The following is a 15081-nucleotide window of genomic DNA, read 5'->3' on the forward strand; positions in this document are numbered from 1 at the left end:
ACATCAAAAAGAAGAAGCCGCAGGATCCGCCCTCGGCCATCGCCACCACGGCCCTCGGCCGTTGCCACCGCCACCCTCAACCTTCGCCACCGCCGCCGGATTCATCCGCGGCCGTTGCCGACGCTACAACCACCGCCGAAGGGAGAAGAGAGGCCGCGGAGGGAGCCGCCGTTGCCGGATCCGCCAGCGGCCGCCGCCACTGCCGGCGGATCTGCTGCGGGAGGAAGGCGAACGGGGGCGGAGGGAGCCGCCGCCGATCTGCCGCGGGAAGGAGGCTAGAGGGAGCCGCCGCCGATCTGCCGCGGGAAGGAGGCTAGAGGGAGCCGCCGCCACCACCCTCGGATCCGTCCGCGGCCGCCGCCAACCCGCCACAACCGTCGTCATATCCAACGAGGGAGAGGAGGAGGGGACGAGGGAGGCGAGACAGGGCGGGGGGAGCGGCCGCCGGCAAGGAAGGGGAGATGGTGTTAACAATGAAATTTGGTAAGCCCGGAGTAGTCGTCGGCTCAGAGTCAGCATCGGCTTCGAAGTCCTGAGATTAGCCGATGAGACTTGTCAAGTCGTTAGTTGTCGGATTCTTGCTATATTCGGTTAAGGAAATTGATCTACTAAAGGAAGCTTATCCAGAAGAGACCGAGTTCAAAGAGAATGCGGCATGGCAAGTTATCTATTAATTAGGAATAGTTTGTTAATTTCCTTTTATCTTTAGGAAAGTGTGTTTAGTGTCCTATAAGGACTTTATCTTTTCCTTTTATCTTTAGGAAAGTTTCTTTCTTGTCCGACAAGGACTTGTATCAACCCATGGGTATAAATATGTACACCCGGGGTCTATGTAATCTATCGCTATGATCAATACAATTCGGCGCATCGCCACCCTTTTTACTTCTACTTTTGTTTTTACGTTCCGGCGGAACTTGGCACCTGACGCGGGGCTGCATCGTCTTCGATCTCCGGCGAAGGGATAAGTCCAATGTCCCGTCGGTCCAGGCAATTGTACCATCTACGTCGGCGTCGTTCAAGGCTGCATCAGTACATTCGACCTCTTGGATTACTCTGGTTTGGATGATATATTTGCCTGGCTATTTATCATATGTCTATGTTAATCTAGTCCTAGCATCTCAATTTAGCTCTATCGGCTGTCTCTCGCTTTAGGGTTTATGCCGGTATCGGCTAAATCGCCTTGCTAGATTAGATTAGCCTAGACATCTACCACCCTGAAAAATTAGTCAATGGCTTGATTGTCTAGATATTGTGTTTCTTTTCATACTTAGTGCTGCATCAGTTAATTTTGATCTAATAAGTCATGCTTAGAACCATAATCTCTAGCCTGCTTTTTGACTGCCAATAAGGGTTTCATCGGGGTTTCAGCCGATGAGTTATCTAGGCATTGCATCGGCTCATAAGGATTGAATACATATTGGATTTAGCCGATCGCAACATAGATTTCACTGTTTATCTAATCTTGTGGATTTCATGACATCGGACCTCCAGCCGATGTGTGCTTTAACTTTCGGATCGATGCTTATTTATCATATCATTATTTGCCGATTGGTTTATACTGGATTATATTGTTATTTTATTACATCATCATCAGCCGATTGCCTTTATATCATTATCTACATTGGACATATAGCCGATTGCTTAAACCCTATCGCTATCGGCTGGTATCGGCATCGGCTATTATCGGCTATCGGCTGGAACTACTCCATCGGCTTGTCAGCCGATCGGCTGTTTTGATCTACTATTTGCATATCTTGTTAGTTGCAGGATCAAACTGACTGGTACGCCCGCATCTCATCAAGATTTGGACCTGCACAAGAGCTAAGCAGATCTCCCAGGCCGGTGTGTTCGATTTTTTCGTCAACAGATGGCGCGGAGGGAGTCGCCGCCGCCGTCGCTTTTCGATTCGAAAGAGAAAGGTGATCGGGGCGAGTTGGGGGAGGGAAATGAAATCTAGGGTTAGGGTTAGGGTTTGGCTGCAGATATTTATGTAGGTTAGGATCAATCTGGACCATCCATTCGATTGGACGGCTCCGGCTTCTCCCGCTCGGGCCGCCGGACTATTGGGCCTCCAAATAGGCATGCAAGTTTGCGCAATCAGAGGAGGAGTTGGAGCTGGTAAATTAGACTTTATTTACGGGCTGAGACAATATAAGGACTGAAAATGGCCCATAGAGAAATTGGGGGTTTTATTTACATTTTTATTTAAATAAATGCTGAAATGATGTTTGTATTATCAAAATTAGCAATTAAGCTCCGAAAATTCCAAAAAAAATTCAAGGAGCATTATTAATCATGGTTAATTTAATAAAAATTAAATGCAACCATATCATATTATTTCACAGCATGCGATGGGGAAATGCACAGCTGATGTCGCTTACGGTGAGAGAGAAGGGGAATTATTTATGTCCAGAACTATCTCTTATAACTCCCATGGAACTATAAAATAACTATAATCATTATCATAACATTAGTTTTTTTCCTGTTGCAACGCACTATTGAATAATAATTTATTATGAGCTACTATATTTCTCTCTATCATTTGAGACTTCGGTTAAAAACAAATATTTTTAGTTTTAATACACTGTAGCGAAGCACGGTCATTTTGATAGTATTACTGTATTTGTCTATAAACTTAGTTAAACTTGAAATAGATTGACTTTGACCAAAATCAAAAGGGAGTAGTACCTAATTAATACTCCAGTTGCAGTTATTAGTTCACAGTGGAAAGCACATTGTACAGAATTAGTATTTCATTAGATCTTAAGAAGAAACAACAGGGGAAATACGAGTCTATAAAAGAGCACCATCTTTTCTTAAGGCAAACAGATCCCCTGGCAAAAAAAAATTATACCCTGTCACATCGAATGTTTAGACACATGCAGGGAGTATTAAATATAGATGAAAAAATAACTAATTACACAGATTGCGTGTAAATTACGAGACGAATCTTTTAAGCCTAACTGCGCCATGATTTGACAATGTGGTGCTACAGTAAACATTTGCTAATGACGGATTAATTAGGCTTAATAAATTCGTCTCGCGGTTTACAGACGGAATCTGTAATTTGTTTTTGTTATTAGACTACGTTTAATACTTCAAATATGTATCCGTATATCCAGTGTGACATGCCAAAACTTTACACCCGTGAATCTAAACACAACCTAAATACTTCAAAAGAGGAGAGAGATAAGAAGAAAATATCATCACCTTGTAGATGTAAAAACTCAAAAAATAAAAAGAGGTGAAGAAAATACCACCACCTTGCAGATATAAAAAAAAACACAAGAAAAAAAAAAAGAAAAGAGGACCACCTTGTAGATAAAGTACTGCAGCTCCTGGAATAGTGGAGTGCAACTTTCTCAAATTGGAAGATTCTTCTTCAACCGTAACCACTTGCCATTCAACTCTGGAGACGAGGCGAAATAGACAGTTGAGAAAAGCCAGATTGGATTGCATTTTCACTTCTATGACAGTATAGTTGCGTGAGCTTATTTGGGAAGGAGGCATCACGGTATGACAGTACGTGCAAAAATAAATCACCTTGAGAGAACAGTACGAAGGAAGAACAACACCACACGACGAATTAAGATCAACTGCAGTTACACGACAGGTGAAAACTTCAGCTCATGAGCATGACCATTATGGCATTATTGCATCCAATGGTACAATAAACAAGACTGATAAGTACAACAGCAGTAGCCTGACAATGCAAGCCCAACGGCCGGCCATTATGCAGTCAAATGGCACTAGAACAAATCGAATTCGGAACAAGCTAACTTAAGGGGAAAAAAGATGAAACGGGCCCAGATAAGCAGGGCCCGAAACTAACCTGCCTGTCAAACTCCAGGGTCAACTACACTAACACTTCTCAGTAGGATGTGCCTAGCTTAGCAGAACTTCCAGTGATTGTTGCAGTTCACGCAGGTCACGAACGTCGTCATCGGCTCGTCGGCGCTCCGAGTCTGGAGCTGGTAGTAGGTAGTCTTGCGCTGGCCGCACCTGCCACACTTGAACTGATCAGTGGTGGCCTTCGGTGCTCCTCCACGCTCGCACTCGAACAGAGCCTTCTCCTCGATCTTCTTGTTCTCAAGCTTCCTGGTGTCGCTAGCCATTTCTGTCGGGGTTAGGTCAGCAATTCTCTCAGGCTGCACTTGTCCTAGAAGAACCCTTCTCCGGAAGTCTGTGTTGTGATCATCCTTCAGATTGAACATCAATGATCTGTACCTTTGCTTATTAGGTCCATTAAAATTCCCCAGCTTCTGAAACAAGGCACACTCTACCATCACAGCAATCCTGAATGGGTCACATGCTTTTACTTCTTCTATGATGTTCCTCACTTCCTCCCTGTCATCCTTTCTAGTCTCTTCAGAAACTCTGGAGAAGGCATCACCAAGTATCGCCCGAATTCTGTCTCGACTAGCATCACCACATTTAACAACGGATGTCAGTCTTGGAGGACCACCTTGGACAGGAGACGGCTTCTCAACAGAAGATACTTTGTGAACTACCTTTTGTACTTTCTCAACCTTGATAGATTGGGTTCTCAGCTCAGCATTAGAAAACTTCTCAACCTTTCCACCTTTGTGGTTCACAACTCTGGTATCCATATTATTATTATTGACAGTAGCCCTTGGTGATGCCTTTTCAACTTTCATAGGCTCCACCTTCTCAACCTTTACCACAGTAGAACTCGATTTTCCATTCTGCAGTGCCCCATTTTTCTTGTCTTCTTCAATGACAACCTTTTTCCAGTGTCCTAACAGGTCTGAAGCTGTTGCTTTTATGCTTGAGTGAGGATGCTTGGTGAGATAGCGAATACGTCTGCCGATCTATATCAGAACAAAAGATAAAATTGGAGTAAGTATGGAAGAGTCAATCTCCTAATGGACGAGCTGCAAACAATCGAATGAAAGATAAGCTTACAAAAGGAAAATAAAAGCCTAGACACCCAGTTTTCAGAACATGGAAAGCAACAGCTCAGCACTAAGAGTTGGGATTAAAAATTCAATTCGCTTTTGAAATTCTATAAAAACCTTAAATTACTGAAGGTATTTCAGTTCATGAAAAATGGTACTCCATAAGTGTATCTTATGGAATGATTTTACAGATCAGCAAACAAGAGTATTGTGTAAGTATTAGTAACTTAGTATATGACATAAAGAGAGTTGTATTACCCAAACACCACATGCATATGTACAAGTTTTTTAGCTTTCCACATTAATAACTAGATATCAAACGCAAGGTCCCTCTGGGAAGATATGATGCTGTCATGAAGAAAAACACCGTACCATTATGAAGGAAAACATTTGCATGCTAGCCATGCTGAGCAAAACAGGAAGGAAAATAGGTGGAATTACATATCTTACATAACTGGACATGGTAATAAATAGAGCAATATAAGCTAAACACTGGGTGCTTGCTAAAAATGGTAAGCAAGATTATGTGTGAGCAAGCAATAATGCAGCGTAGTCAACCGGTAACACTAAGCAACTGCTGTCCTGCAAGGACGTCATCTACCGCTAGAGCACCAGTGCTTCAGAATCAACTTTTGTTTACTGGTTATGAAGACATGGAAATAATCCTAAAGATTATGTGTCAGCAAGCAGGAACGCAGGATAGTCAACAAGTAAATGCTCAGCAACTGCTGTCATCTACTGTTAGAGTAACATAGCTTCAAATTTGTTGAACTTTTGTTTGCTGGTGATGAAGCGATGGAAAGAATCCAAAATTTCATCTCATCTTTTAGTGGACAATAAGAAAGTTATTTTATGACAAAATCAGGAGACAACCCACATCTTTCTACGAACTATCCAATGGTATCCTTTCGCCATCGATACTTTTTATATTTTACTTTTCAATAGAAAAGAATGACTTGGACATGAGATACCCCCAGGGCCAAACCCCCCAAAAAAGAGGCATTTGTGTTACGAGGTACGTCTGCACGTGTAAGGGCATACCCAGAAATGGGCCAAGGCCCAGGCCGCCCTATTGTAATTTGAGCAATGTTCTAGAAAAAGGTATACTAGGCCGCATACAAGGAGCGGGTTCCCCAATCTTGTACCTCTTAAGTCGTATAAGCACCGATTATACTGCATAAGCGTCCCATTATGCCATATACGTACTACAAGGTGGGGCCACCTCTTAGAACAAACCTTGGATATGGGCCAAGTTTATGCCAAGACGGAGAAAATTCTGTCCCGGGGCCCAAGCCAAGGGCCTGGGTCCAACCTTGTTCGCGTGTCGCACACTACCACACAATTCTCACGTTCAACAATAGTTCCCGCGCAAACAACTCCTAGAACATTGAGCAATATCACCATACTTCAATTTTCTCCTAAGCAGAACAATAGGTCCACAAGCAACCCATACCACATGGGACACCACCACCTCAGGCAAAATCAGTACCTACGAATAGTTTGCGCCTGCGCAGCATACCAGTATAGTAGACCCATGCTTGATGTTTAGACATCACGGAAATCCCAATTATCATTATAGTATACCAGTATAGCATTGCTGCAACCCCTTATCCAAATCTAACCCAACCAACACCCCTCAATGAAGCGTCCGTACAATAGCTACCAAATCAACCAATCTGAATATTCTAAATATTCCTTAGATTTGCAAGCAGGGTAAAACAAGCATCCTAATGTTCATAATCCCCAACCTTTCCACATCTAACAACCCCCACCCCGCACGCATATACAGCAATAAAACTATCACGCGAAAATCCTATCCATGCGAATACGAACAATTTGAATCTGAAGCCACAAAAACAACCCTAAAATCGCTTCCCAGGAACCCACATTCCCCTTCCTCGGCAAGACACCTCGCCGAGAGATCTCCCAAACCGTCGGAACAACAACCAGAGCAGATTCCCTACAATCCCCAGTCTACTTACGGCCCCCGCGCTCGGTGTTTTAACAACAAACAGGGGGGCGGCGCGGCGTGGCTCACCTGAGTGGAGACGAGGGCGGCGGTGGTGACGCGAGCCCCGCGCAGCCTCCGCAGCGCGTCGACGCAGCGCGCGGCCTCCGGCGACTCCCCTTCCCCGGCCCCGGCCGCCGCCGCCGCCTCCCCGACCGCGTCCGCCGCCTTCCTCGCCGCCTCGAACGCCTCCAGGAGCTCCCTCTCCATCGCCCCCGCCGCGCCCATCAACCCACACCAAGCCGCCTGCCTCCGGATTTTCTCTCTCTCTCCTCTGCGGCGGTGGCGCGTGTCGTGGCGTGGCGCTCCAATGGCGGTGGCAGCTCGAGCCTCGAGGAGGAGGAAGAGGTGGGGTGGAGGAGGGGGGGGCGGGATATTTATAGGAGGGGGTTGGGTGAATCCGATACGCACACGTGGGCGGATAAGGCGGGATCCGACGGCTGGGATCGTCCCGAGGGCGTTTCGGTATCCAGGTGGTGTGGGCCCGGGCCGCCAGCCCTCTGCTTCCAGGTTTTTTTTTTCTTCTTCTCTTTCGTAAAAAGAGAAAGATTTCTCTCCTTTTCTTTTCTTTTTGGTATTTTGTTAGTCACACTTCGTTTCTTTTTGGCTGCTTTGCCATGTGTCACTGCATCTTTTTTTTTCCTTCTCTGTGTTAGCAATGCTTGTGTTTCATTGTTCAGTTGGGTTGCTTGTTGTCTCTATTTGAGCAAAGTTGCAGGGTATCTTAAGATTTGGTGACAAAAGGGGAAATTCGAGGTATGTCTTTTGTTACTGTAGCAGTGTTTTGTAAGTAAGGAACATGAATGAAATTTCAAGAGGAAGTTTCTTTGTAGTTTTGGATTACAATTAAAAAAAAAAGGCAATGCTCTTGGCTCATTTCCTGGTAAGGCTCATACGGGGAAGGGCAAGAGTGCAAGACTATGGTCGGCACTGTTCCATGCAAATTTATTGGAGCTCATGATAGAAAATAGGAAAGATGTTTAGAAAAATGAGGTGTGACTTTTGTAAGTATAACTCTTATAAGCAACATTTGGTATGTAAAGAACATAAATGAAATGTTGTTGTAATTTTGTATGCAACACATAACACACAATGCATAAGAAATACTCCTATATCAGATAATGATAACGTGATTTCCTCATTCATTAATTTCAATGTTTTCTAGTTCTCCATGAGCAAGTTTTCGTTGAATGAATAAAATGTTTTCGCTAAGATATTGCACCTGTAAAATTGAAGAAAATTCACTGCATGTTTTCGATACAGAAGAAAAATAAGAAAGAATCATATTTATAGATCAAATGATTCTAAAAAGATCAGAAACAAAACTGTGGTCTTCTTTCGGACAACGACCTTGTCCTATTTCTTTCTGGTGCTATAAACTATATCCTCTCTCTATCTGTGCATACGAGCGTACACACGCCTTCGTTTTCTCGTGTAAAAATAACATTTTCATATCTGAAAGCTCAAGTGGATTAAGAGAGAGAAGAGAACATCTTCTGAATATGTAGATAATCAAACACGGAGAAGCCCATTTTGGAGCATATTATTAGTTTAATTTGAGTGCAGCAGGCGGCCGGCAGAGTCAGTTAAATCATTCCATTAGATTGCTGTTATACTTCCTCAACCTGTAAACCAAAGTTACAGAAATTGTCATTCCATACTAACAGGTTTATGACTCAAGAGGAAATAATGGAGCACGGTTGCTAAAAGCAAGTAGCAGTCCAGAATCTGGCTGCTAGTGTAATTGTTGATTTTTTTTAATAAAAAACATGCAAGATCAATTTCCATCCAGATTAATTGTAGGCTGCTGGATCAACCATTAGTATGATGGAGATAAATAATTGAAAATGTGTTTTTACACTTACTTACAAAGTGTAATCACAAATGCAAATACCTATTCTACAAAAGCCAAAAGGTGTTAATTTCTTTTGTATTATGAAAATGTTATCGATGGGATATAACTATTAAAGGACCTTGAGCAAAACTTGAAGACATTGCAAGAGATACGCTTCACATGGTTTATACAACATGCATGCTTGACATTTACTTTGTAACTGATGACCAAATGTTAATTACCAGCCAGCGAAATCAAAGAGGGATCTGAAAGAGATCTTAACTATATTAAACGTGAAGTCATTTCTATGTTATATTAAAATGCAAGTATTTTGATGGCTATGTTTGCAGGATAAAGTAGTTTATCATGAAGAACAGAATCAAACATGAAGTTAAATGTATGACCTGTGGAAGATTCATTAACTCCATAACAGCCTTCTTTGGGGTTAGTTCATTGTCAATTATCCGTGCAACTGCTGTCAAGACTGGCATTTTTACATGGTACTTCTGAGCCAATGCGATGACAGCCCCAGCAGTTGATACACCTTCAGCAACCTATACAGTGAGATGAATATATTAAAACTATGTATGGTGGCAACATTCATCCAAAAGTTGATTCAATAGCAGGAATGCTCCAGACCTGATTCATAGAATTCATGATTTCGTCAAGTTTTTCACCAGAACCAAGACGCAGTCCCACATTTCTATTTCGTGAAAGATTGACAAAACATGTAAGCATGATGTCACCTGAGCCAGATAAACCAGAAAGGGTTGTTGGCTTTGCTCCCATCTTCGGATTGTTTGGAAAAAAAAAGAAGGAATCAGTGAACTTCATAAGTTGATCCTTCAAAGATTACATTCTGATGATAAAAGTATCTCACACCTTTGTTGCTAACCAGCGTATTTCTGAACAGCCTTGAGCAACAAGGGCCGCCATACAGTTATTTCCAAGATGCATGCCTTCTACTATACCTGCTGCTATTGCAAGAACATTCTTAAGTGCGCCAGCAATTTCTACACCTGTAACATCACTGAAGCATCACAAGTCACATTCAAGTATTCTTTCTCATGAATGCATAGTTAAATTCAATGTACATTATTTTTACTAAACTAAGTGATAGCCCATGTTGCTTGTCTGAATTCCTAAATCCTTACAGAAGAGAAGAAACAGTTCTTGGTCTATACATAAAAGAATTCTCGGTTACATAGTGATCAGCATTTATATATGGCCAATGGTTAGTAATATTTACTTTGATGTGCTTATCCTCAAATTCGGTGAGGCCAACAGCTGCTGAACAGCAGCTGCCAACTTTTTGTCCTTGGATGCCACCACCATAGCTGCCATGTAAAGTTTAATAACTATGAGGTTCCTTCCTTCATTGCAAATAAAAACATTCCATGTTCTTTATAGAAAGTACCAGAGCTGGGCATCCTCACAATTATTAAACACAAGCAAAACAGAAAAAAAAAACATGAAGTGGTGCCAATTGACATTGCATCCTAAACAAGCTAGAGGGAGTATGACATAGAGAAGATTAAACTTGTCAAGAAATGATCTTACTAAACCTGTTGGCAATTTGTTCATCAGTTCGATTGCAAAAGAAGGTCCTGACAGAACAATAAACGGTTGGCGGGGATTCCCCAGCGCTTGAGGGATGATTTGAGACATTGTCCGAAGGGTGTTAAGTTCAAGCCCTTTGCTAAGCGATATGAACGGCAACTTCGGATCAACATGTGTTGAAATACCCTCGAGAAATGATGAACTGAACTGCCACAAAAAGAAACCTCAAGAGTCACAAGAGGGAAGGGAACCCCCATTGCACTGAACAATGATTTGTAATGAACTGTTCTGAATACCTGAACTGGGACAGCATGGAAGCAGAAATCTGCTCCTGCTAAAGCATCACTAGCACTAGTTGTTGCAGTGATATTTTCTGGTAACCTGTGGTCTCGTAAATATTTACTGAGACAAATTGAAGAAGCTGAAAGTTAGATTCAGCAAGAAATCTAATCACCAGAATTAGAATGATATGATATTATTTCTCAAATGAATCAAGAAATGGGGGGCAATGAGAGATTGGAGCTGTACCCACCAGTTGATGTGGCTGTGGTTGATGGATCGGCAGACGAGGTCGTCCCGGAGCAGCATGGAGACCTCGAGGTCGGCCTTCTTGGCCGCCACCTGCGCCGCCATGGCCGTCCCGAACGAGCCCCCTCCGAGCACCACCACCTTGCGCGTCGTCTCGACCACGTCGCTCCGGTTGCGCCGCCGCCAGGACCGGGACCACCGGACGAGCTTCTCCCACGCTTTCCGCACCACGCGGCGCCGCTCCTTCCCTCCTCCTCCTCCGCCGCCCCGCGGGGCCGACACCGCCGCCGCCGCCTCCTCACCGGCGTCGGCCTTCTCCTCCGCCGCCGCCACCGACAGGGCGCCGTCGGGAGGGCCGGAGAACACGAGGGAGAGACGGCGGCGGGTCGGTGAGTGGACAGCGACGGCGAGGCGGCGGCGCGGGGTGGGCGTGTGGGGGAGGAAGGTGGCGGCGGCGGCGGCGGCCATGGATCGGCGTCGGAGAAGAAGTTTTCGCGGCTCGGGAGATTTGCTATCTTATCCGTTCCCGCCTTTCCCTCTCGCTAGATTTCATCGAGATTCGTGCTAAGGGGAAGATACTCCCTCCGTACTCGCGAAGGGAGTAGTTTTGGACAGCAGAGACATTATTCAAAACACAACTTTTACTTCTTATTTCTATAAAAATATTTATTAAAAAATAATATGTGTATACTTTTATGAAAGTACTTTTCAAGATAAATCTAGTCATATAGTTTTTACATTTTTAAACACAACAACTTGAAAGTAATTTATAATTTATATTTGTAAGGTTTGACTTAAATATTGTCCTAAACAACTTTCTTTACAAGTACGAAGGGAGTATTTCACATATTCAGATTCGCTCGATTTTTTTTGCCGAAAATTCGGATGTCCACAAACCGTTCGATTTGTGACAATTTTCAAATAAATTTCAAAATTGATGTCATTGCGGTTCGCATTTAAGCCAGAAACAATTCAGATCTCCACGCAAACCGTTTGGTTTGTGTCAAAATTCAAATGAATTTCGAGATTACTTCAATGGGGCTGGCAGCTCGCATTTGAGCTCAAAAAGGAAAAACTGTAAGCCCTAGACGATCGAAATCCAAAGACAATTTGATAAATTAGTCGCATGGTGTATCAAATTGTCTTCGGAGAAATAAAATCGTCTTTGCAAACGTACTTGTTTCCATGAAAATCGTAAGATTCTCTCATCTCAGCGTGATCACGCAGTCCTGCTTAGTTGTCCAAACATGGTACACCTATGCACAGTTGGTGAAAATTTCCTTGCTGTAATATCAAATACCATGCAGACCTCACCGAACAATAAAACCAAACTGAAAATAAGGGGCAAACAGATCCTCAGCTCATGATGATTTCAGATAAATAAACAGCTGATCCAGCACAGTAAACATAAAGTTCAGAGGTCCAAATTGCTCATATCCCCTTGGCTCACACCACAAAAATTTTCTTATCTCCTAGCAAGCCACAGAACCAAGCAAAATATAAAGGAAAGTACACAATGTCAAGCACAAGTTCTGGATATCGGGAACGCTATATCTAGTGGGACTTGACATAGTCCTGGACTATGTTGAGGCCCTCTGACTCTTCACCGAAGTCCTGGTAAATGAGAAAGAACAAGCCAACATTACCAAATGCCGAAGATGGCAAAAAGATATTTGAAGTAGTATGGTGGGTAATCAATTATCTACCTTGACAACGACGCAGGAGCAGCCTACGACCTTCCTCGCCTTGCCCTCAGAATCAATCTTGCAAAGCTGCAAACAACGTTTGTTGTGATATTGTTAAATCAGAAGATATGCAGAAAGGAGAGATGCAGAACGATATCAACAACAAAATGAAATTAAAATTTAGATAAAGGATTACAAAATTAAATAGCACATTTTACACTGAGCTGGTAAAACTGTAGTCATTAGCAGAAGGCTAAATCAAAAAATCTTATCCGGCAGCCTAGACATCAGATTAACACAGTATAACAATTGACAAGGTATAGCTAATAGAAGAGTAATGTATCTCACCCCTGCCCACTCGCCAAGAGTTTTAGCACTAGGCACGGTAACGAGGTGAACATTGTGCTCAGCGCAGAGTGCCTTGACCAACTTGACATAATCAGGCTGGTCACAGTCCTCAGCAAGCACGCAAAGCTGAGCGGCATGCTTCTCAATGGCCTTGGCCGCCTCACGGAGCCCCTTCACGAGCCCATCATGAGCGCTTGACTTCTTCATCACAAGCTGCAGAGCAGTCATCAGGTCCATCGGCTCTCCAAGAACCGGGGCAGGTGGGGCCTCAACTGGAGTCTCTTCCCTGCATGGATGCTTAATCTTAGTAAACAAGGTAGCAACACGTTTTCCTTTTAGTTTTGTTCTACTGGAAATGCTCTTTAGATAATTGAGTTCCAAGTAATTTGACAATATATGGTGCTGCATTCTCAAAATAGTTAGTAAACATAAGCAAAAGTCAATTTCCCACTGTATTAGCAATGACGTGCACAAAGCTAGGTTTTTCCGAATTCAAGCAAAACAAAACAATTCGAGGACAAATGTAGAAAGGAGAACTAATAATATGCCCCCACTCAGCCAGAACAACTCGCTTAACGAACAAAAACTAATTCAGCAAGCATTAAGCCTTCTTTCTATCTGGCCGTATGTTCTATCTGCTTAATATTACCATGTACACCCTCCGTCCCAAAAATACAACTTCTGGAAATGAATACGGAGAAGCACATGTCTAGATTCGTCCCCAGAAGTTTGGTCTTTTTCTGAGTATGAACCAGAAATCTGCTTGCAAAACTATATTACAGGCATAACTAAAGAATTCCTAAAGCATAAATTTCAATCCCATCCATGGCAGCTCACGCTTTCGCTAAAATACGAGCCACATGAGCATGACAGCTTTCCAATCGCACAACATTACAGACAAGCTGAAGACTCGCCGGGTTCTTGAATCAATTCGTCAAAACAAGCCGCGACCCTCACAATTCCAAAACAAAAAAACAGAACACGAACAGCAAGGGCATGATCCCGCAAAACCGCTAGGAGCACAACCCATTTCTCAGGCGCCATCCATCAGCAGCCAGACCAACAGAAAAAAATATATCAACTATGAAGCGAGTGGGGGCGCCGAGATTTCGGTGCGGGGGGAAACTTACGCCATGTCTCCTGCGCTAGAAAGACCCGAGGGGCCGACAGCGACGACGACGGGAGGGATCTGCGGAAACGAAAGAGAAATACAATTAGAAGCAAAACGGGAGGGAAGCAGATGCAAGGAAGAAGAACAAGGGGGAAGGGCAGCGCCGCCACCTTGGGAGAGCGGCGGCGGCGGAGGAGGAGGAGGGTTAGGGTTTTCGCGAGGAGGGCAGGTGGGGAAGAGGCGGGTGGGAGAATGGTGGGGTTTATATGGCTCTCTCGTGTCGGGCCTAGATGGGCCTTGATCTCCCGCTTCTGGGCTTCACTACGAATAAGTTTACTTTTACTCCCTTAACTAGTGACCGGATCTGATTTGTTTCCCTGAACCACGATACCGATATCTTAACCCCCAACTATTAAAACAGGTGTAATTTAACTCCCTCGAGGTCTTGGAGGGTGTTTTTGCTGACGTGACCCCTATGTGGCAGTGTTGACATGGTCTTCGTTTCACGTGGTGTTAATGTGACGCTTATGTGGCATTGGAATTAAAAAAAATATATGTGAACCCATTTATCATGAACACAAAAATATTAAGCGCCATAGTATGGACGTGTCTCGACCCCGCGTCGCCCATGCGCGGGCCGCTGGGGGGAAAGCCTAGCGCCGCCGCCTCCCCTCTCTCCTCCTCTCCCTCCCCTCGCCACCGCTGGAGAACCGAGCGGCCAGCCGGGATGACGGCGCGTGAGGCCAAATCTCGGTGGCACCCCCGTCTCTGCACGTGGAAGGCGGGCTGGCGCACAGAGCAGAGGTTGACGACGCAGCGTGGAGGCGTCGTATCCGACGCCACCGCGGCCAGATCCGGTCCCCCCGTGGGTGGATCTGGTACCTCTGCGCGCGGATCTGACCGGTGCAAGCCGCTCAAGCAGCGACGACGGGAGGCGGAGGCAGCGACTTTTGGCGGTGGACGACGGCCGGTAAAGGAGGCCGACGAGCGTAGAAGCCGCGGTGGCTCGTGCGCAAGGCTCAGCCGATGACGGCAGATGACTGCACGACACAAGGTGGAGCGGCCGGGGGCGGTGGTGGTGCCTGATA

At 44.4% G+C, this 15081-nt stretch overlaps 3 protein-coding genes across 4 annotated transcripts; all 3 read right to left on the reverse strand.

Annotated features, from left to right (window-relative positions):
• Nucleotides 1-3623: 3623 nt before the first annotated feature.
• On the reverse strand, nt 3624-7274 carry LOC4342769 (transcription elongation factor TFIIS). Its single transcript, NM_001422066.1, has 2 exons — nt 6958-7274; nt 3624-4832 (listed from the first exon to the last, which is right to left on the reverse strand). Exons 1-2 carry the CDS (start codon nt 7153-7155, stop codon nt 3891-3893), a joined length of 1140 nt encoding a protein of 379 aa, NP_001408995.1. The 5' UTR covers nt 7156-7274; the 3' UTR covers nt 3624-3890.
• A 926-nt stretch (nt 7275-8200) lies between these two features.
• LOC4342770 (glycerol-3-phosphate dehydrogenase [NAD(+)], chloroplastic-like) lies at nt 8201-11325 on the reverse strand. Of its 2 annotated transcripts, none has more exons than NR_185483.1 (8): nt 10854-11325; nt 10618-10723; nt 10327-10523; nt 10011-10098; nt 9644-9791; nt 9401-9550; nt 9166-9315; nt 8201-8552 (listed from the first exon to the last, which is right to left on the reverse strand). NR_185483.1 is itself a non-coding variant. In NM_001422068.1 (8 exons), exons 1-8 carry the CDS (start codon nt 11315-11317, stop codon nt 8538-8540), a joined length of 1323 nt encoding a protein of 440 aa, NP_001408997.1. In that variant the 5' UTR covers nt 11318-11325; the 3' UTR covers nt 8201-8537. The 2 variants fall into 2 exon arrangements, 1 of the variants encoding a protein (NP_001408997.1); NM_001422068.1 differs by having other exon boundaries at nt 10327-10528.
• An 863-nt stretch (nt 11326-12188) lies between these two features.
• On the reverse strand, nt 12189-14228 carry LOC4342771 (40S ribosomal protein S12). Its single transcript, NM_001422067.1, has 5 exons — nt 14164-14228; nt 14013-14071; nt 12883-13168; nt 12556-12621; nt 12189-12463 (listed from the first exon to the last, which is right to left on the reverse strand). Exons 2-5 carry the CDS (start codon nt 14015-14017, stop codon nt 12404-12406), a joined length of 417 nt encoding a protein of 138 aa, NP_001408996.1. The 5' UTR covers nt 14018-14071; nt 14164-14228; the 3' UTR covers nt 12189-12403.
• Between the last annotated feature and the right edge of the window lie 853 nt (nt 14229-15081).

The sequence above is a fragment of the Oryza sativa genome, chromosome 7, assembly GCF_034140825.1.
Source record: "Oryza sativa Japonica Group chromosome 7, ASM3414082v1".
Classification (NCBI taxonomy): Eukaryota; Viridiplantae; Streptophyta; class Magnoliopsida; order Poales; family Poaceae; genus Oryza; species Oryza sativa.

Bases quoted from the DNA above. Each gene is read 5' to 3' on its own strand.
- LOC4342769 (NM_001422066.1), bottom strand. From the start codon at position 7,155: ATGGGCGCGGCGGGGGCGATGGAGAGGGAGCTCCTGGAGGCGTTCGAG. The intron at 4,833-6,957 runs GTGAGCCACGCC...GTTCTGATATAG, and splicing joins CCGCCCTCGTCTCCACTCAG to ATCGGCAGACGTATTCGCTA.
- LOC4342770 (NM_001422068.1), bottom strand. From the start codon at position 11,317: ATGGCCGCCGCCGCCGCCGCCACCTTCCTCCCCCACACGCCCACCCCG. The intron at 10,529-10,617 runs GTATTCAGAACA...TTTTTGTGGCAG, and splicing joins TCCATGCTGTCCCAGTTCAG to TTCAGTTCATCATTTCTCGA. The intron at 9,551-9,643 runs GTGTGAGATACT...AACAATCCGAAG, and splicing joins TACGCTGGTTAGCAACAAAG to ATGGGAGCAAAGCCAACAAC.
- LOC4342771 (NM_001422067.1), bottom strand. The intron at 12,622-12,882 runs GTGAGATACATT...CGTTGTTTGCAG, and splicing joins CTCTTGGCGAGTGGGCAGGG to CTTTGCAAGATTGATTCTGA. The intron at 12,464-12,555 runs GTAGATAATTGA...CTCATTTACCAG, and splicing joins GCTCCTGCGTCGTTGTCAAG to GACTTCGGTGAAGAGTCAGA.